Genomic DNA, 23,754 nt, shown 5'->3' with positions numbered 1-23,754 from the left:
CACAGTAAATACATTCAAAAGATCATGGCAAACTTTACCAAAATCAGCTGACAGTTTGCAACCACATGTGAGTATGGCTTGGTACCAGTACCTGAAACATTCACTGTGAGGTTGGCCATGTTACAAGATGGATCCTCCCACACCCACCCTGCTTACCACATCTCAGTCGGGTGTGATTATGACCACATCCAACAAATGAGAAAACCACTGCATGAGAGGCGTTTTGCAAACAGGGTGAATGGCCTCAGGTCATCTCGGCGACAGGTGACATACATTAGTGGCAATGCAAGTGGCATTCAGTGCCTTCCCCATCTTTGGAAATGCTGTTTGTATGCACTGGCGGACTATTTTGAAGCATAGTAATTGATGTTGCTTCATTTATGATCCTTTTGAACTCATACATAATAAATTCACACAGAGTTACAAAGTGTGTGCTTCATTTCAACCTTTACCACAACCTATTGTACAGGAACCCTGTTTTATGTTGTCATTCAGATACACACTGCCATAGTGGTTCCAGTGCAAATCTTGGAATTCTCATATTGTTGTGTTATCGCAGGATATACCTTAGTTGCCATGACTTATAGAATGACCCCTGTAGAAAAGTCAATGCTCTTGAATTGTTTTTGAATTAAAGGAGACCACTCCCTGAGAAGCATAAATGTTGAGTCATCAGTAGGCACAACCAAAGAGAAGAAAACTTGTTAACTTTCAGAGTAATCTTTCTTGAGCTTAAAAGAAAAACACACACACACACACACACACACACACACACACACACACACACATGCACAAGCATATGCATACTGGTGTGTGTTAGCATGTGTTGCAAGGGTAACTACCATCTGTGTAGTTCAGAGAAGCTGGTGATGGAGGAAAGAATCCAAATGGCCCAGGTTGTGAAGCAGATTGAAATTGAGCATGTTGTGCTCAGCTGCATGTTGTGCCACTGGGTGGCATGATGTGCTCAGAAGTACTTTGTGCCACTGGGTAGCACAACATGCAGCTGAGCATAACATGCTTAATTTCAATGGCTGCTTCACAACCTGGCCGTGTGGATCCTTTCCTTCACCATCAGCTTCTCTGAACTCCACAGATGGGAACTACCCTTTGCTTCTGTTACTATCCTGGCCTCAGTCTCTGGAAACCCATGGTTCCCACATCCTCTCTCCTTCCTCCAACCTGACACTCCCTCCCAATTCATGTCCCCACCGTCTCTGGCAACTGAGCATCACAAGCCTAGCCCATGTACCTGCCACCACTCCCATCTGCATTCTTAGCCAGCAAACTCACTACCTTCCTCCAAGCCAGTAGCCACCCACCTCCAATCCCTCTCCCTGCCTCTGACTTCTCTCCCCTTCTATCTCCACCCCACTTGACATAACACCCACCACAATCTAGTCCCCCTGCCAAAATGCAGCACTGGCATTGTTCGTCCAGCTGGCACAATGTAGGGGCATAGGTGTGTGTGTGTGTGTGTGTGTGTGTGTGTGTGTGTGTGTGTGTGTGTGTGTGGCTCTAGCTCAAAAAAGGATTACTGTGAAAGCTAGCAAGTACATTTTTTTTTTTTTTTTTTTTTTTTTTTTTTTTTTTTGTGCCTATCGGCAGCTCAATGCTTTTGATTTTCAGTGAATGGTCTCCTATAATTCAAAAGTATAAGAGTATTTACACTCTACCAGACTTTCCTACAACCAATATAAAAGACAAATATGCAAAAAAGAGAATAAAACTCACTCTGAATTGGACACTAAAATAAAACCACAGAACAGACGGAAACAGTGGAAGAGCATATTCAAAAATTTATTTTTTTGTTCACTTAACATGTTATTTCCTATAGACTCCATCATGAGAAGGAATTCTTGAAGATGTTGAATGAGTGAAAACACACTGCAGATATAAAACTGCTTCTGTAATATACGCTGGCAACTCAACTGTGATTAATGACAGGCCACTTTTGTTCTGTGTGTAGACCAGTCATTGTCTTAGATTCATCCAAACTAGTAACTTAATAATTAGTGGAAAAGTGACTATTAAAAATAAACATAAATTTCTGGTTACACTATCCTGCTACCATTCTTCTATTACTCAATATTTAAAAATCATGTGAAAATCTTGATAAATTTTTGGAGAATAGCAATTAAAAATTTCCATTATTATAACTTTGCAGAAATTAGTAACTTTATATTAATAAATTAATTTTTAAGGTTCATACCAGAATCAGTCCGATGGTTACTCACAAAAGGCAAAACTGATGAAGCCAAGCACTTGATTCTCAAGGTAGCCAAGCAGAATAAAGCAGATGTTCCAGATGATGTCCTGGACAAACTACTACAAGAAGAGAAAATTCAGGCACGGGCTGCAGCTGCTATTCAAAAGCCATCTCTGCTGGATCTAATGAGAAACAGCAATTTAAGGAAGAAATCATTAAATATATTTTTCCAGTGGTAAGTTTTACATAACCATGGCAAATCATTTTCAACTAAGACAATGAATGTAATACTTATCAGTGGTGTCTTGTACTATATGAGGACTGCAAGAAGAGGTCACTGACGGATTAGCTGTATCAGTACCAATCAAATGCTATCACTGATTATTGACTGATTTCTGGTCACTCCCAACATATTGTATCATCTGCGTTAATAAAAAAATAAATAAACACAATAATAATTCATTAAAAGGCTTGGTTACTGATATAATTATTTAAAGAGACATCAATTGAATGAATTCTTTAAATATGCTTGAAGTTAAGAGACATAGCAGATCCCCATCTCAGCAAAGTTTGCTAAAATGGCTCTCCCAACAATAAGACTGATATCATGAAGATGAATAATTGACAGTGTTACCCATTTAGATGCCTGTCTCCACATTAGTATTTATATGTGGACAGCCACATAACTGCAAATAAGTAGGATTTGCCCTTAAACGTTTAAAAGATAGGAATGGTGAGTGCACTCAGATACAAAGTGACTGTAAGTGAATTACTCAGAAAATAAAATTTACTAGGTTTGATTCTATATGGAATGGGTCTGCTTGGCGACTGTGTTTATTAAAATTGAGAAACATACAGCAGTCGATTTCTAATAATCTGTTTGTTATGTTTATGCAGTAAACAGATTATCAGTGATTGATTGCTGTACATTTCTCAATTTTAACACAATTAATCTTCTTTTTATTAGCTTTTCAGGTATAGTGCACTATACAATGTGTTTGCGTCAGTGCCTGTGCTCCTGACCTGACACTATAGCCTTAATCTAAAATTATCTATAATAAAACCACTGTACAGAGCAGTGGTGGATATTGTGCAGTTTGTTCTGATGCCTATGCCAGAAGAAGAAGGAAGCAGACAGCAAAAGCTGAAGATTGACCAAAAAATTGAAGAATGTAATTCCATCAGTGATTGCATAAAAACTGGTTGTGTCCTCTATCTCTGAAAATATGTCTCTGGACACAGATACAAGTTTATTTAATTTTTTCGTGTTGATGTTGCAATGCCTCTAAGGACTACGAGAATCACATTTGTTATTTACATAGAACTTCAACATAAACACAACACATTGAGTTCCTTGTACAATGCTGGTAGCTCTTGTTTACTGAATGGAAACAGCAACAATTACTTCACAATGAATTGTCATATTCATATAAATTTGTTTGTCCTACTTACAAAATGAATGCATTATGCATTGTAACTAGGAATGTAGAAATTGTTGTAATTTGTAGTGTATGTATGAGTATATAGCTAACAAAATAGTCACACATGGTCAATACTTATCATCATGACTGTTGAATTACACAAAACTGCTCTATAGACAAAATGAAAGGTGTCACACAAAGGTTGCAGTACTGTAACAGTTGGTGTAATTACTTAGTGTACCAAGCTGAATTGTTAAAAACACACACACACAATGATTGTGTGTATCTACTTCTGAATGTTTTGGTTTGATCTTTTGAAATGGCACGATTTTCAATCTGAAGGTGAAGATAAAAGCTGGTGAAGCCTCCTTAAATTTTCTTTCCCCAGAACTTGCTATATCAGAAAATATCTACGTATTTTGTACATCTATAAATTCATTTTTTACTAGCCATACCATTATTATTGTTATCGTCAACATCATTATTATTACTGGCAGCTGTAGTAAAGTACTTCCAGTATTAATTTTATTGGTTCATAGTCAGTATTATTTACTTGCATTGTCACAATAGACACTCAGATTGAAATTGTTGTTTCTCAGGTAACTATGATAAAATAAATGTACTGTATATATGAAACTCCGGTTCAGCGTAAGAGAGGGCCTGATGGCCTAAGCAGATCAGGCAAAATAAATAAATAAATAAAAATGTATATTGCTCATTCCCTTACAATATTTCAAGAGGTACAGGTAAAAAATATTATGTAAACTATATCTAAGAAGAGGTGAATTGTGGGCTACAAAATATTCCACTAAATGACCAAATGAATATCATGAGGTGAGTGGATTTCTTTTCAGGTGTCATCACCCTATTCTTTTCAAGCATCATCACCCTGAACTGCCCATGAGGAACTGTATTTGCCTCTAACTCTGTGCTGCCAATGAAAAGGGTAGTGCCTAATCTGTACTGGGTATAGTAGCAACATTAGACTGTAGCTCTGTACCTGGTCCAACTTGCTTCATAGAAGTACCAGTGGGCCAGACAAATTGTTTACTGAAACAATACATGAGCTGTCACTCTCTGTCAGATAATTAATTTTGTTTATGTCTTTTTCTATTGTGGTAACTTCTTTTACCACATATTCTCACCATTCTTTGATCTCTTAGATGAAAGAATCTTTTACATTGCTAACTTCTATTGTTAAGGTTTGGGTTCTTAATTTGTGCATTCTTTCTGTGTGTTTAAGTTTTGTGGAAATAATTTTGTTGCTACATTTGTCAGTTTCCTTCATGCATGCACAGAGTGCAAACCTGCCTCATACTTGGTTGGGGGAATTTATTTTCTATTGTCTAGTCAAGTTTTTCTTCTTTTTCTGGCAACCAGCTGATAATTTCTTCTTTCATTGACTGCTGGTAATGACTAATCTGTTCAGTTTTTTCCCCCACATGCAATTTCATTAACTTGCATAGCTAAGTTCCCTTTTACTATGGGCAATTTGTTTTAAGCATGTACAATTTTTTAAATTTGCATTATTAATCCTAATTTAGTATGTCCCTGCATTTGTAGGACAGTACTCTTCACTTCTGTCAGGTTTTTAAGAGTTTTCTGAACATCTCGCCAGTCTGATAGTGGGATTCATAACTGATTGCTGAACATCAGAATTAGACTCCATTATGAATAGTAATTAGATAAAAATTAAAATGCACTAATAAATAAATAAATTAATTATCTATCTACACTAGCACATAAATATATCTTATCTTTTTAAGAAATATTCTCACTGTTGCCAGATACCATGTAATGGCATCCAACTATAAAATGTAACAGATTAGAGGCACTTTGTCTATTAAAAGCCTGACACAAAGGACTACTATTATTAGTTGTGCTATGATTAAACAACAGTGTTGAGCAGTGGAAGCTACTGTGTAAGAGCACAAGAGCATGTGAACACCCTAAATTTTGACACTTTGCGGATTTATTGGTTTCTTTTTCTTTGAATGCTTTCAAACATAGATGCTGTAATTTGAAAGATATGGCACTTAAATCTACCACGTTACTGCTGCGCTAGACTCCATGACACTTGGTATCAGGATTGAGAGAACACCTTTAGTTGTGCACATTTTAAGGAGGTTTTGCACATGCGCAGCTTGCCTTAAAGGCTAAATATGTAGGGATTTGATAAACAATGTGCACAGTTGATAATGTGCACAGCTAGCCCTTGCCACTCAACTAGAAGTTTATGTTGGTGCCACCAGGCCATAGCACACTGAGGCAGACTTCTATTCCCATTCACTTGGCATAATTCCTGCTAGATGATAGCACATTCCTCAGGTACACTAATTCACTCAGTATGTAGTGAAATTAGATCAGACATCAGTATATGTTAAAGTTTTACTGACAGTAAACCTATTTTGTGGATTTCTGAATGGGTTATGGAATATTAAGCTATGAGTTTTATCATACAGTAATCCATTTGAGGCAGTGACAATCATTAGGGCCTAAAGCACATCACTGTTGATTGTGAGATTATAGCATTTATTCATGCTTCTGAAACCTGTCGGGTTTGCCTGTGCTGTAGGCCCACATTGTGTATCTGAAAATTCATGAAAAGCTGTATCACTGGTTTCTCTGGTATTCACTTAAATATGGGATCGACGGCCATGTGCTTTAAGTCCTTATGGACCTGAGTGACTCATTTGCATTCTAGTCAAGTGACCATGTTGGTAGACATTACTACTTGAGTTTAATCATTTCCACAAATGACAGTCTGTGTTTGTGCTGCACGAATTAGCTCTTGTGCACAATGAAAATATAAACTATGTTGAATCTATTTTAAATGCTAACAGAAAAGTATAGCTGTGAGGATGGGCCATAAGTCATGCTTGAGTAACGCAGTCGGTAGAGCACTTGCCCACAAAAAGGAAAGATCCTGAGTTCAAGTCTCAATCCGGCACACAGCTTTAATCTGCTAGGAAGTTTCATACCAGCACACACTGTGCTGCAGTGTGAACACTGTGCTGGGAACATAAAAGTAAATTATCAGGAAAAATTAGTCACCAAGGAACTGCAGCCTTCAAAAACAGATCCTTTGATTCAGGGAGTGATGAAATCAAATGAGCGTGACTACAAGTGAACATTTAACAAGGGAAATGTATAGTTAGCACAAGTCGTTATGTGGGTGCAGCGTAAGAATATCTGATTTTTCAGCCCAGAAATAAGTTCGTGAACATACATCTGTGAGGGATCTTGTACATTTGGCAAAAAAAAAAAAAAAAACCTGTCCACAAAAACAATTATTTCTTTTGTTAGATAAGTTGTGCATCTTATTATTATTATTATTATTACTGTTATTATTATTATTATTATTATTGGCAGTGGCTGTAGTGGCTGTAGCATAACTGTTATACAGCAGATGCTATTAATTTCACAGACCCAAATTTAACTGAATCTGAAAATTTGAGAACACTCAGAATGTCTACTTACATGCTGCTACTGATGCTGAGATTGTCTTTCTGAAAGAAGTTCTGCACATAGAAAATTTTGAAAAAAATTTGTACTTCTGCTCTATTCAGAAAAGCAGCCAGCGATAAAAAGAAAGTTTTAACTTTTTTTTAAATCAACAGAAGCTGCCATGTGGCACATCTAGAATTGTCCCTTTTCCTTCCGTCCTGCATCTCTCCATCCACTTGGTATTGTTGGAATCAAAATTTTACGCATTAAATGATAATAATACATGGATTAGTACACAACAATCAAGTTCTGTCATGGTCACCAATGTGGCATCCATACAAATAAAAAAAATTAAAGCAATAAATACAGTAATAATAATAATTGCTTGGAAGATATGATTGCTGAAATAATTATTTAAAGAGATGTCTCTCTTTAAATATTCTTGGAACTATATGAACATAACAATTTTGAGTTTCACCAAAGATCGCTAAAATGGCTCTCTCGATAATAAGATGTGACTTTGTGGAAATGAATAATTAATATTGTTGCCTGCTTAGATGTCTGCCTCCCACATCAATATTTATAGGCAGAAGCCACATAATAAGAAATATGTAGAATTTTTTCCTAGAATTAAAAAAGAAACAGGAATGGTGAGGGCATTCAGATGTGGAGTTAACTATAAGCAAATTACATATAAAATATAATGTACATTATCTTTTAATAGTTTCTCTGGTAGGGTGCACTGTACAATGTGTTTATGTCAATACCTGTGCTTCTGATCTAACTGCGTAGCCTTAATCCAAAATTCACATACAATAAAATAGCCGTACAGAGCAATGGCAGAACTGTACAGTTCACTCTGATGCCTATGCAAGAGGAAGCAGACAGAGAAAGCTGAACATCAGTTAAAAAGTGAAGAACAGAATTCCATCAGTGATTACATAAAAACTGTTTAACTGTCCTCTATCTCTGAAAATGTGTCTATGGATGTAGATAAAAGTTTAATTAATTTTTGGTGTTGATATTACAGTATGCAGCAGGCAACACTGTTTTTAACTTACCTGCATTTACGAAACCCAAACTGACACAGGGCATTAATAATTTCTAAAATCTTATATGTAATCGTATTTGAAATCAACATATGTATTGATATGTTAGATGCATTAAACACAATGTTGTTTGCTGGATTAAGTTGGTGCACCAAAAAGCAGTCAGTACTGGTCCATATTATTCATTTTATATCAGTTCAGACACTCCCTTCAGCCACCTTGCTGGGAGTCTTCTTAGAGTGCAAGTGTAAACTGTGATGAGGACTTCAGTGTATAAGAGAATAACTTAAATCAACAAGTATTTCCGTTACTTGTGTCAAATCCTAAAGTTAATGTACTGGCTAGCGAATCATTTTTGTTACAAGTTATAAAAAAGTAATCGAAAAAATTAAAAATGTATGCATGTCCTATATAAATCTGATGGATCCAGACAACTACAGTACCAAAATAAAGCACCAAATGCTGAGCTCTGACAATTAACCAGTTTTATTCGGTGTTTTGAAATAATACATGTGATGAAGTTTTTAGATGTTGGTTTGTCCTTCAGCTGTGTCAGAAAACGTGAATGAGAAGGTTGCTGAAGTATGTTTGTGTCATATTATAAGGACGAATCAAATATAAATGATCTTTGAATTGAGTGTCTACTGGACACGCTAGAATTTCATGGCTTTTGGGTGTGTGAGGAGGGGTTTTTGGTTGGAAGTCTGCTCCCAAGGTGCCTCACTCTCTCCATGTTCAATCAACATCACAACAAACAAAAAAGAGGTGCATCATGTAGCTGCAAAATGTGTCACAATCAAATGTATCATGAAAGTGAATGTTAACGTTAACAATATAAGGAAAAGATAGATTGCTACTTGCCGTAAAGATGACACATTAAGTTGAAGACAGGCACAACTGAAAGGTAGTTACACATTATATACATGTGGTGTCTGTTCTTTTGGACATGCCTGAAAGAACAGACTCCACATGTATACAATTAAAGTGAGGGTGGCCAATGGTCTCTTCAGTGAAGATGTACACCAGGCTTGAACTATTATGGGAATTGGCTAAATGCCATGAATAATGAGGATAATGGGCAAGGGACTCTACATTAGCAGCATGTGGATAAGTTGAGAATTTGGGTCTGACGGGAGGCCTGCAAAGGTAGACTGTGCAACTGCAATGACCACTGTGTCTGGATGATGCAGTGGTCAGCGCATCTGCCTATTAAGTAGGAGACCCGGGTTTGAATCTTGGTCCAGCACAGCCAATGTCTGCAATTTCTTTGTGACTTACACATTAGCTTTCAGCCAAAGCCATCTTCACAATAGGAAACACACACACACACACACACACACACACACACACACACACACACACACTCATTCACACAAGTGAGCACACTTCACGCACACATCCGGTCCGAGCTGCCAGAGATGGTGGTCATGTGTGTGTGAGGGTGCTTGCTTTATGTATGACTGTGTGTGCGTATCCTTTTATGATGAAGTCTTTGGCTGAAAGCTAATGAGCAAGTGTCTTTTTGTTGCACCTGTCTACAACTTAACATGTCATCTTCATGGCAAGAAGCAATCTACCTTTCCCTTCCATTGTTGATATTCCAACTTGAAGTTTCCATTGTTTGAATGTTAAATTTGATGTTTATTTTTCAATTTACTCCCTCATTTTGGGGAGAGAACCTTTCCATAACCCCCAGTGAGATACTGATATAATGAAGAAAGAACAAGAGCATGTCAATTACATGACCCACTGGCACTACAGCACAGAACCTTAGGACTGCCTATGAACTTGATGAAGGCAGTCAACACTTAACTGTGCTCATAATCTCTGTCACATTTTAGGTGTGTTGGTGAGCAGTCAAGTCATTTGGAAGGGGTTGGCAATGTGCGGAGACATAGGTTATTGCGTTATAATTTTTTTAAATTTTATTTACACGTCAAGTTCCATAGGACCAAATTGAGGAGCAAATCTCCAAGGTCATGGAACGTTTCAGTACATGAAATTACAACATAAAAGTAATAATAGAAAAGTAAAATGTTTATGAACCCAAAAATAGTCAATCCATAAGTTTAAGTAAATGCAGTCAACAATACAACAAGAATCAGCTTAATTTTTCAAGGAACTCCTTGACAGAATAGAAGGAGTGAATCATGAGGAAACTCTTCAGTTTTGATTTGAAAGCATGTGGATTACTCCTAAGTTTTTTGAATTTGAGTGGTAGCTTATTGAAAATGGATGCAGCAGTATACTGCACACCTTTCTGCACAAGTGTTAAGGAAGTCTGATCCAAATGCAAGTTTGATTTCTGCCGAGTATTAACTGGGTAAAAACTGCTTATTCTTGGGAATAAGCTAATATTGTTAACAAGAAATGACAGTAAGGAATATATATATTGAGAGGCCAATGTCAAAATACCCAGACCAGTGAACAGGGGTCGACAAGAGGTTCGTGAACTTACACCACTTGTTGCCCTAACTGCCCATTTCCAAGCAAAAAATATCCTTTTAGAATGGGAAGAGTTACCCCAAAATATAGTACCATGTGGTACAAGCCAATGAAAATAAGCAAAGTAGACTAATTTTCATGTCAAATGATCACTCACTTCAGATACCATTCAAATAGTAAAAGTGGCTGCATTAAGTCTTTGAACAAGATCCTGATCATGGGCTTTCCATGACAGTTTACTACCTATCTGAACACCTAGAAATTTGAACTGTTCAGTTTCACTAATCGTATACCCATTCTGTGAAATTAAAACAAATGGTTTTGTTGAATTGTGTGTTGGAAACTGTAAAAACTGTCTAATGTCTGATTTTGAGCGAAGATCAAAAAGATGCTGTAATTGAAATTTCTTACACCTCTGATACAAAGGACAAATAATAAGATGAAACACTTTTGGTAAAAATCATGATGTTTAATGAAACTTAGACACAGCATAACAGCACTGAAAAAAAAATTGATCTGTGTAGAATAATGAAGGATTAGGTACAGGTTACGGGCAGAGGGTACTGATGAAAATCAAGCTATGGCTGTCTAGTAGTTGATTTCCTTCAGAAATGTTTGACCATTAATGCTGCAATCTTCTTTATCAACTTCAGGATTCCTGCTGGTCTAAAACATGGAGTGACCTGATCAGAAATGTGCTGCTCTTTCATGACATTGCCAAGCCCAACACTGCAGCAATAACACAACAGTTGTTGGTTTCTGTGCACTGGACCACCATTCAACAACAACTTTGCTTGAAAAGCTGGAGGAAGCATTGCTCATATGACTTGACAAAATCCCAGATATAAACAACTTGATCACATGTACCACAAGCTCTAGGTCTACCCTTTGTTGCAAATATCCTTCCATGGATTCTTGCTGTATTTCTCAAAGAGGCTTTCCAATCAGTAATATTTCCTAGCCCACTCTTATTTGACTCCTGTTCCCATTCCAATAGTTCATGTGTAACAACACTACTTACAGAAGTGAAGCAGGACTGTTTGACAATAATTTAACTACCCATAATTTGATCTGATTGAGATTCTAATTTCAAGTTTGAATATATGAATTAAAAATTGTGAATTGTATACTTTTTTGGCAGTCATAAGTTTTTCTCTCAGATTTATTAAAATGTAATTTTAACAGATCAATTAAAGCTATTATAATTGTTATGTTGAACAAAACAGGCTAAAACTCTGCTTACATCAAACAAATTCAGATAAAGCATCTACTTACTTGATCATTTTCAACTTTTCACAGTGTAATGAATAGTCCATTAAATTTTGGGCATGCAGCTGCACAAATAAAATTTCTTCCACTGATATTTCAGCTGCTTACTGTCCAGCCATCCTCAGAGTAAGTTGCAAGACTTACTTTCTTGAAACTGACAGCAGAAACAGGTAAACTGATAGACATTTAGAATTAATGAGTCTTGTAGTCCTGAAAAGTGGAAAAAGTATCCTTTTTGAGTTGATTGGCACATTACACATTCATAGTGGCACTGTATTGCACCCTCAGCATGAGATTTAGTTATTTTCTGATTAGTAGTATCTTCAGTATACTAGTAGATACTGATAAAAATATTTGCCTCCTCGCCTTGAACAATGGGAGAGGAGAGATTAATTATCTAACTGTTGCATAATAGTCCACAAAGAACTGCACACTGCAGTCATTCTTTCTCACTAGAATTAAAGGTGAACATTATTCAATAATGCCGATGGCTATAATTTTCAACATTTGTTTCTGAAGTGTTTGGTTTTCCATTAGTGGCACCCAGCACTCTTTCCGGCTAAGTGCTGAATGATACCCAGTGTTCTTGTGATGTTGAATGTTGGGCTGACTTATCTGGATGTCTTCTGATTCAAGGCATTTCCAATGACAAGCGGCCTTTGCTATCATATATCTGTTACCTGAGGAAAGTTCTGATGAGCATTCTTACCTCACTGGTAGGTTTATCATCAAATAATGCTGTATGATTTAGACTCTTTTGTTTTGCTGCATCTATCACTAGGCTGTATGTGTTTTCTATCAGCAAGGACATTAAATCAGATATTTGTAATGTCAGCAGACTTTATTTTCTGTAAATAATGACTTTTTTTTTGCATGTTGAATGTGCTTTTTCGACTGTTAGTTTGGGTCCTGGCAAACATGTCTAAAGAACACTGGGAACCCAATGTGCTGCTAGAATTTTCATTACACTCATGTTAGTAATAGTTTGGCATGTTTGTGCCTAGGGTTGTCACTAGATGAAAAAAGGTTTTGCACTGTCTAGAAGAATATGTAGCATCTCCACCAAATTTAACAGAGCCTTAATTGTAACAAAATACAAATTGTAAGATATAATGTAGTTTAACTATTGTTGAGGTGCCCCATCAGGTAGAGGTAAATGATTCTCTGTCCACACTGATTCAATATTTACATATTGATTGTATCTGTGTTTGTGTTCTCAGCAGCCTTAACTGAAGTCATTAAAATTGAATGTGAAGTGCGCAGGTTACGCACACAGATTGTGATTTGAAATGTTAAATATTGGCAACATTTACAAATCTCACAAGAAGAAAGGCTTCTCTCTGCTGTAGATGTATAACTACATTTAGATGCGCAGGCAGAAGTTCATTTTACCAACGTGTGGATTAATAAAGAGAGCATATCCACATAATTACAGTATGTTATTGTTCAGATTCAACTTGTGACTAGTATATATGTCCATGCATACTTTACCTTTTTTTTTACAGGTTTGTCATAAGTGGCACGTATTGGGGTTTGTCATGGAACACATCTAATCTTGGAGGAAATGATTATCTAAATTTTTTCATAGCGGGAGCAGTAGAGTTTCCAGCAAATATAATTTTACTGTTTACTCTGAATAGATGGGGTCGTAAAACATTGATGTGTGGAACAATGCTTCTAGCTGGTGCTGCGCTCCTTTTAACACTTTTTGTGCCTCATAGTATGTATTTTTCTGTATTTTTTTTAACAGAATAATGTATAAAAAAGAAAGCTGTTGTATGTGTGGATTCTTGCACATTTTGTTCTTATTTTCATCACTTGAGTGTGTGTGTTTAGGGCCTGGAAAGAGGGGTTATGATGCCAGTTTCTTGCATAATTTGTATCATACTGATATGGCTGAGAGTAGCATACATTAACTGAATCAGTTTCATCATCTGATGATAAAGACTGTTCTCCTAAATGTGCTGAAAGGATAAAACAGAAATATCCAATTTTATCATGTTATAAATTTTTCTTTTTACTTCTGTCATGACTGATGAATAAATAAATATGGCTACTTGGACACATAAATAAAAAGCGAATATAAAGTACTTATTTTCTGCAATGAAAATCACTTTAAAGTGTCACAAATGATCAACACAATGCGTATAGGCTGCCAAGGCTAATTTAATCATAAAAAACTTATTTCTTTGCTGTCTCATGGCCTTAGGGTTGAGCTGCAGTGGCCACAAATTTTTGCACACAAGCACACATAAGTGGAAATAAATTGAGAATATTTTTAATATACATTTACTGACAGAGTACATATCAGATTATTATAGCTCCCATGAAGACAAGGTTGCACACACTTTTTCTTAATTGCTAGACCTGACCTGATGTGCACAAATGTACAGTAAAGCCCGGTTAGCCAAACTCGGGTCAACCGAAATATGGGTTATCTGGAAAATAAATAAATAAATAAATATATATATATATATATATATATATATATATATATATATATATATATATATATATATATATATATAAAACAAAGATGAGGTGACTTACCGAACGAAAGCGCTGGAAGGTCGATAGACACACAAACAAACACAAACATACACACAAAATTCAAGCTTTCGCAACAAACTGTTGCCTCATCAGGAAAGAGGGAAGGAGAGGGGAAGACGAAAGGAAGTGGGTTTTAAGGGAGAGGGTAAGGAGTCATTCCAATCCCGGGAGCGGAAAGACTTACCTTAGGGGGAAAAAAGGACAGGTATACACTCGCACACACGCACATATCCATCCACACATACAGACACAAGCAGACATCTTTAAATATGTCTGCTTGTGTCTGTATGTGTGGATGGATATGTGCGTGTGTGCGAGTGTATACCTGTCCTTTTTTCCCCCTAAGGTAAGTCTTTCCGCTCCCGGGATTGGAATGACTCCTTACCCTCTCCCTTAAAACCCACTTCCTTTCTTCTTCCCCTCTCCTTCCCTCTTTCCTGATGAGGCAACAGTTTGTTGCGAAAGCTTGAATTTTGTGTGTATGTTTGTGTTTGTTTGTGTGTCTATCGACCTTCCAGCGCTTTTGTTCAGTAAGTCGCCTCATCTTTGTTTTTATATATAATTTTTCCCACGTGGAATGTTTCCTTCTATATATATATATATATATAATTGTTGGGTTCAAATTAATGATATGGTTATAATAGAGGGAAACATTCCACGTAGGAAAAATATATCTGAAAACAAAGATGATGTGACTTACCAAATGAAAGTGCTGGCAGGTCGACAGAAACACAAACATACACACAAAATTCAAGCTTTCACAACAAACAGTTGCCTCATCAGGAAAGAGGGAAGAAGAGGGAAAGACGAAAGGATGTGGGTTTTAAGGGAGAGGGTAAGGAGTCATTCCAATCCCGGGAGCGGAAAGACTTACTTAGGGGGAAAAAAGGACGGGTATACACTCGCACACACACACATATCCATCCACACATATACAGACACAAGCAGACATATTGGTCTTTAAATATGTCTGCTGCTTGTGTCTGTATATGTGTGGATGGATATGTGTGTGTGTGCGAGTGTATACCCGTCCTTTTTTCCCCCTAAGTAAGTCTTTCCGCTCCCGGGATTGGAATGACTCCTTACCCTCTCCCTTAAAACCCACATCCTTTCGTCTTTCTCTCTCCTTCCCTCTTTCCTGATGAGGCAACAGTTTGTTGCGAAAGCTTGAATTTTGTGTGTATATTTGTGTTTGTTTGTGTGTCTGTCGACCTGCCAGCACTTTCATTTGGTAAGTCACATCATCTTTGTTTTCAGAGATATATATATATATATATATATATATACACACACACACACACACACACACACACATATCCATCCACACATATACAGACACAAGCAGAAATATATATATATATAAAAACAAAGATGATGAGACTTACCAAACAAAAGTGCTGGCAGGTCGATAGACACACAAACATACACACAAAATTCTAGCTTTTGCAACCAACGGTTGCTTCATCAGGAAAGAGGGAAGGAGAAGGAAGGACAAAAGGATGTGGGATTTAAGGGAGAGGGTAAGGAGTCACCCCAATCCCGGGAGCAGAAAGACTTACCTTAGAGGGAAAAAAGTATGGGTATACACTCGCACACACACACATATCCATCTGCACATACACAGACACAAGCAGACATTTGTAAAGGCCTTTACAAGAGAGGGAAAGACGAAATGATGTGGGTTTTAAAGGAGAGGGTAAGGAGTCATTCCAATCCCGGGAGCGGAAAGACTTACCTTATGAGAAAAAAAGGACAGGCATACACTCGCACACACACACACACACACACACACACACATATCCATCCACACACACACACACATATATATATATATATATATATATATATATATATATATATATATATAGAATTTTGTGTGTATGTTTGTGTTTGTTTGTGTGTCTATCGACCTGCCAGCGCTTTTGTTTGGTAAGTTTCATCATCTTTCTTTTTAGATATATTTTTCCCACGTGGAATGTTTCCCTCTATTATATTCATATCATTAATTTGAAGCCAACAATCACGTTTGTTATTGTTATCGTTATTGTTATTGTCACTGTTATATTTCGAAGTCTTTTCTGTCGTCTTATTTCCTCCTTCTGTTTTTGCCAGCAGTTTCACTTTCTATTCACCTTCTCCTTTTTTACCGTAATCCAGTATACAATTTTATCCCGTCGATATACACTCAATAATACGTAATAATACGTAAATCACTTCGAAACCATAACCATAACCAAAAAAATTTTTTTTCCGCTTTGCTGCTATAAAATCCACCGTTTCCAGTCCACAAACAGTTCCTTTTAGCTATTAAACAACCCTTTCGGCAGTTTTAATAACTTTTGCTTTATTTCCATTTCCGTTTTTCTCACATCACCGATCATTTTTAGCCGCTTCCCACAGGTTTTAATGTCATTATTTCTTCATCAAACAATTGTTAGCTTAATTTCCATAATCTGCCACCACCAAACCACTCCTTTTAATACATCCTCACGTAGTTTTTTCGAAATTTTCCCGAATTTCTCCACCCTTTAACGTGTTTTGGCGGCAACACAACCACCTAACCTTTATGCACATCATTATCTACCTACACAAGTTCACCACAGGATCAACATAGCCCAGCCCTAACCAACCCTTTTTCGCCTTTTTTCACACCAGATCTCCATTTGCTTTCTAATTTTACCTTTATCTCTCCCCATATATTTTTTCATATTTATTTTCATTTTCATTTCAGCCTCGTGTTCCACTTTCCACCTTCTAGTACCATGTGACCCTCACAACACCTTCACAACGACCCCATTAAGTTTTATTTACATTCCCTCCGCAAACATGCCTTCGCCCTAGCCAGATTACACTCCCATATTTTATTTTCTCAGGCTTGTCTGTCATTTGGCATCACCCCCAAAGGCCTCACACTTAAAGTTCCCATCTCTGGCTGCAACCCTTCTTTCCATCAGTCCCTATACCAGTTCCAAACCAAACAATCCATTGCCCTCACCCACCTAATCCTTCACCTACACATCCACTCAGCCAATCAACACGCCCATCAACTCCTATCCTTAATAAAAATCCTCAATCTTTCCTCTCCCACATCCACACCTGTTGTTCAGAGCATCCTCCTACAGGCCAACCGCAAATTAGAACAGCATGCCACCCTCCACCTTAAAAAACTATCCAATCTCCTGGTTTCCCACCTCCGGAAAGGCAACTCACTCACCCTTCACAACCTTTCCAGCAAACCTCAACCTCCTCTCATTGCTCACAAACCCAGTCTCTCCCATCTACTCAATCTCCCACTTCCAGCTCCACTCCCTCCAAAACCTCAAAATTCCAATCAACGCAATCTGGAACCACAACACCCCAATTCAGTAGTTAACCTTTCCTCCAAACCTCTCTCCCAATCCGAAACCTCTGTCCTATCCAAAGGCCTCACCTTCAGCCCCACTCCCAGATTTAACCAAACAGCCCTCGTCAAAGATTTACTGTTCTACACCCGTACTCTCTGCTGGAAATATCACTTTGCCACGAAGAAAAATGATCCTAATCCTACTCCTAATGATCCAACTCCCCAAGACACTATCCAAATTGAACCATGCCTGGAACAGTTCCGTCCTCCGTCGAAGCGGGACCCACCTCCTCTTCCTCAAAATCACCCTCTCCTAACCTTCCAGGAATTTCTGACTTCCGGCCTTGCCTCTCAATCCTTCTTAAAAAACCTTAATCCTACTCCCAACATCACCACTGCTGAAGCCCAGGCTATCCGTGATCTGAAGGCTGACCGATCCATCGTCATTCTTCCGGCGGACAAGGGTTCCACAACTGTGGTACTTGATCGTCGGGAGTATGTGGCTGAGGGACTGCGTCAGCTTTCAGACAACACTACTTACAAAGTTTGCCAAGGCAATCCCATTCCTGATGTCCAGGCGGAGCTTCAAGGAATCCTCAGAACCTTAGGCCCCCTACAAAACCTTTCACCCGACTCCATCAACCTCCTGACCCCACCAACACCCCGCACCCCTACCTTCTACCTTCTTCCCAAAATTCACAAACCCAATCATCCCGGCCGTCCCATTGTAGCTGGTTACCAAGCCCCCACCGAACGCATCTCTGCCTACGTAGATCAACACCTTCAATCCATTACATGCAGTCTCCCATCCTTCATCAAAGACACCAACCACTTTCTCAAACGCCTGGAATCCCTACCGAGTCTGTTACCCCCGGAAACCATCCTTGTAACCATTGATGCCACTTCCTTATACACAAATATTCCGCATGTCCAGGGCCTCGCTGCAATGGAGCACTTCCTTTCACGCCGATCACCTGCCGCCCTACCTAAAACCTCTTTCCTCATTACCTTAGCCAGCTTCATCCTGACCCACAACTTCTTCACTTTTGAAGGCCAGACATACCAACAATTAAAGGGAACAGCCATGGGTACCAGGATGGCCCCCTCGTATGCCAACCTATTCATGGGTCGCTTAGAGGAAGCCTTCCTGGTTACCCAGGCCTGCCAACCCGAAGTTTGGTACAGATTTATTGATGACATTTTCGTGATCTGGACTCACAGTGAAGAAGAACTCCAGAATTTCCTCTCCAACCTTAACTCCTTTGGTTCCATCAGATTCACCTGGTCCTACTCCAAATCCCATGCCACTTTCCTTGACGTTGACCTCCACCTGTCCAATGGCCAGCTTCACACGTCCGTCCACATTAAACCCACCAACAAGCAACAGTACCTCCATTATGACAGCTGCCACCCATTCCACATCAAACGGTCCCTTCCCTACAGCGTAGGTCTTCGTGGCAAACGAATCTGTTCCAGTCCGGAATCCTTGAACCATTACACCGACAACCTGAAAACAGCTTTTGCATCCCGTAACTACCCTCCCGACCTGGTACAGAAGCAAATAACCAGAGCCACATCCTCATCTCCTCAAACCCGGAACCTTCCACAGAAGAACCCCAAAAGTGCCCCACTTGTGACAGGATACTTTCCGGGACTGGATCAGATTCTGAATGTGGCTCTCCAGCAGGGATACGACTTCCTCAAATCCTGCCCTGAAATGAGATCCATCCTTCATGAAATCCTCCCCACTCCACCAAGAGTGTCTCTCCGCCGTCCACCTAACCTTCGCAACCTCTTAGTTCATCCCTATGAAATCCCCAAACCACCTTCCCTACCCTCTGGCTCCTACCCCTGTAACCGCCCCCGGTGTAAAACCTGTCCCATGCACCCTCCCACCACCACCTATTCCAGTCCTGTAACCCGGAAGGTGTACACGATCAAAGGCAGAGCCACGTGTGAAAGCACCCACGTGATTTACCAACTGACCTGCCTACACTGTGAAGCGTTCTATGTGGGAATGACCAGCAACAAACTGTCCATTTGCATGAATGGACACAGGCAGACAGTGTTTGTTGGTAATGAGGATCACCCTGTGGCTAAACATGCCTTGGTGCACGGCCAGCACATCTTGGCACAGTGTTACACCGTCCGGGTTATCTGGATACTTCCCACTAACACCAACCTGTCAGAACTCCGGAGATGGGAACTTGCCCTTCAGCATATCCTTTCTTCTCGCTATCCGCCAGGCCTCAATCTCCGCTAATTTCTAATTTCAATTTGCCGCCGCTCATACCTCACCTGTCTTTCAACTTCATCTTTGCCTCTGTACATCCGCCCCGACTGACATCTCTGCCCAAACTCTTTGCCTTTACAAATGTCTGCTTGTGTCTGTGTATGTGTGGATGTATATGTGTGTGTGTGCGAGTGTATACCTGTCCTTTTTCCCCCTAAGGTAAGTCTTTCCGCTCCCGGGATTGGAATGACTCCTTACCCTCTCCCTTAAAACCCATATCCTTTTGTCTTTCCTTCTCCTTCCCTCTTTCCTGACGAGGCAACCATTGGTTGCGAAAGCTAGAATTTTGTGTGTATGTTTGTGTTTGTTTGTGTGTCTATCGACCTGCCAGCGCTTTTGTTTGGTAAGTTTCATCATCTTTCTTTTTAGATATATATATATATATATATAAAAAAACAAAGATGATGTGACTTACCAAACGAAAGCGCTGGCACGTCGATAGACACACAAACAAACACAAACATACACACAAAATTCAAGCTTTCGCAACAAACTGTTGCCTCATCAGGAAAGAGGGAAGGAGAGGGAATGACGAAAGGAAGTGGGTTTTAAGGGAGGGGGTAAGGAGTCATTCCAATCCCGGGAGCGGAAAGACTTACCTTAGGGGGAAAAAAGGATGGGTATACACTCGCACACACACACACACACACACACACACACACACACACATCCATCCACACATATACAGACACAAGCAGACATATTTAAAGACAAAGAGTTTGGGCAGAGATGTCAGTCGAGGTGGAAGTGCAGAGGCAAAGATGTTGTTGAATGACAGGTGAGGTGTGAGTGGCGGCAACTTGAAATTAGCGGAGATTGAGGCCTGGTGGCCAGAAAAAAATTGAGGCAAGAGTGTGCTGGGCTGTGGTTGGTGGGAAGAGGTGAACACCTGACCTTGAGTAGCTTCCCCACCCACCGACTCACCAGTCTGAACAAACCTACACTACTAATAGTCGTGCATTTGAGTTGTTGTTCATTTCTGTTATATGTTTATTTTTGTGCTGTGCTGCAAACTATGAAGAACAGTATTAGTATACTGTAATCATAAAACTGTAATTTTAAATGTAATGAAGAACTTAAGCATTGCCTACAAAGAGATTTGTGAATTCATTCGACCTTCAAAGCTTTCATAAATATGTACAATACAAAATACTGTAGTACATACAAGTTCATGGCTTAAATGAAAAAAAAGTAATCTGAAATGGCTTACTCCCCTTTAGTTCAGCTAACTGGGGCTGTACTGCAGTCATAAGATAAATACTTCCAGAAAAATGACATTAAAAATGTTTTGATAAAAAAGATTGAGACTATTTAATAAATGATGGCTGGAATGCATTTATTGGAAAACTTGAAATCAGTAATAATAATGTGATTAAGATGCTCAGAAAGAAGATTAAGAAGTTTGGAACATGGGAGTTAGTTTTAGAATGGATGAGACAAACAGTTTCATATGAAATCTTAATCATGGTGTACCTATTTTCACACTGTCATCTATATGACCCTTCTCTGATGCAGCGTCATAGCAACTTTCACATCCAAATAAAATGAACACATTTTTATGGATTTGGGTGTTAATGCTTTCTAAGCTTATATAAATATAATAACATAAGCTTAAAGTATGAATTTTGATGTCTAGTCATAAAAATTAAAATGGAGAACAGCAGATAAATCATGTGTACTGTGTTTAAACAGACCATGGGTGTTACATTCAATCAACAAATATCCTGGGAGAAACTGGAGAACTACATCCATATTATGTGTGTGTGTGTGTGTGTGTGTGTGTGTGTGTGTGTGTGTGTGTGTGTGGACACACACGTTGAAAAGCCAAAGAAACTGGTACATCTGCCTGATATGGTGTAGGGCCTCGCTGAGCATGCAGAAGTGCCGAACATGAGATGCCCATATAGATGATGTTTCGTTGAATGGTTCGCACGATGACACTTGTTGATGGCCCAGCATTGAAATCTGCAGCAATTTGCAGAAGGGTTGCACTACTGTCACCTTGAACAATTCTCTTCAGTCATTGTTGGTCCTGTTCTAGCAGGATCTTTTTCTGGCTGCAGCGATGTTAGAGATTTGATGCTTTACTGCATTCCCGATATTCATGGTACACTTCATCACCAGCTCAGAGATGCTGTGTCCCATTGCTCTTGTGCCAACTGCAACACCACATTCAAATTCACTTAAATCTTGATAACCTGCGATTGTAGCAGCAGTAATGGATCTAAGAACTGTGCAAGACACTTGTTGTTTTATATAGGCATTGCTGATCGCAGTGGTGTACTCTGTCTATGTACATACCTCAGTATTTGAATACACATGCCTATACCAGTTTCTTTGTTGCTTCAGAGAGAGAGAGAGAGAGAGAGAGAGTCTGTCTATATATTGATTAACTGCATCTTTTCACTTTTAGATATGACATGGCTGATAATTATATTTGCCATGATTGGAAAGCTTGGGATAAGTGCAGCATATGGTACATTGTACATATTCTCATCAGAACAGTTTCCAACTGTTATTCGTAATGTTGCTCTCGGTGCTAGCTCAACATGTGCTAGAGTGGGAGGCATACTTGCGCCATATGTTAATCTTTTGGTAAGTAAACTGATGAATTTCTCTGCAATAACCAGTAAGAAAGAACTAAAGAAGTCTGTTGTTATAGCTGTAAAGTCAATTTTCAGTATGTCAGTGCAATTATTTTGTCTACAGCACTGTTTTTGACTGAAATAATTAAACCTTTCAAACTTAAGTACAGCCAGTTCCACAAGAAAGTGCACACCATTATCTGTATGAAATAAAACACACTATTATAAAAATATGTTTTCATGAAAATACATGTTATTACTAACTGCACAATTACCTAATAGTTAATCTGACTGCTGCCATTATCAATTATAGCTTGGCACATTAGCCCTCTCTCTGGTAAATCATCCACATTTCCAACCTCTAAATATCATTTGACCTATTTTGCAATGAATTTCTTTGACACTCTAAGAATTTTAGCAGCAGCTCCATATGACATCTTTGGTCCCTTTGGATGATTCACAAGGCGTACTGCCTTGTGATGCTTCAGGTATTTTGCACTCACTTTAAATTTCAACTGACAAGGCAAAACATTCAACTCTCAAACTGTTTATCTGTACTCTGTGCAAAAGTGCATTGATTACAGATTTGAGACCACTACCAGAGATGTTGCTGTGGATATTACATTTAAAATTATGATGTATACTTTCTTGTGGAATTGACATGTATATTTTTACACTTGTCCAGCATACAGCAAGTATAGTTATGATGGTATAGTTTTAATTCTATGAATATAATAGAGGGAAACATTCCACGTGGGAAAAATATATCTAAAAACAAAGTTGATGTGACTTACCAAACAAAAGTGCTGGCAGGTCGATAGACACACTAACAAACACAAACATACACACAAAATTCAAGCTTTCACAACCAACGGTTGCTTCATCAGGAAAGAGGGAAGGAGAGGGAAAGACGAAAGGATGTGGGTTTTAAGGGAGAGGGTAAGGAGTCATTCCAATCCCGAGAACGGAAAGACTTACCTTAGGGGGAAAAAAAGGACAGATATACACTCACACACACACACACATATCCATCCGCACATACACAGACACAAGCAGACCAAACTCCTCATCTGGTTAAAATTCACTGATGACATCTTTATGACCTGGACAGACAGGGAGGATGTGCTTTCCACATTTTACCAG

General features: G+C 38.7%; 1 protein-coding gene across 1 annotated transcript in view; it reads left to right on the top strand.

Moving 5' to 3' along the window:
- Window positions 1-23,754, top strand: part of LOC124794433 (organic cation transporter protein-like) — a 41,637-nt gene that overhangs the window by 11,767 nt on the left and 6,116 nt on the right. Inside the window, exons 6-8 of the mRNA XM_047258095.1 lie at window positions 2,205-2,444; window positions 13,346-13,560; window positions 22,440-22,621. Of these exons, the coding sequence (XP_047114051.1) occupies window positions 2,205-2,444; window positions 13,346-13,560; window positions 22,440-22,621 (637 nt within the window). The remainder of the gene's footprint in view (window positions 1-2,204; window positions 2,445-13,345; window positions 13,561-22,439; window positions 22,622-23,754) is intronic.

The sequence above is a fragment of the Schistocerca piceifrons genome, chromosome 1, assembly GCF_021461385.2.
Source record: "Schistocerca piceifrons isolate TAMUIC-IGC-003096 chromosome 1, iqSchPice1.1, whole genome shotgun sequence".
Taxonomy (NCBI): domain Eukaryota; kingdom Metazoa; phylum Arthropoda; class Insecta; order Orthoptera; family Acrididae; genus Schistocerca; species Schistocerca piceifrons.
This window is presented reverse-complemented; position numbering and strand designations above follow the sequence as displayed.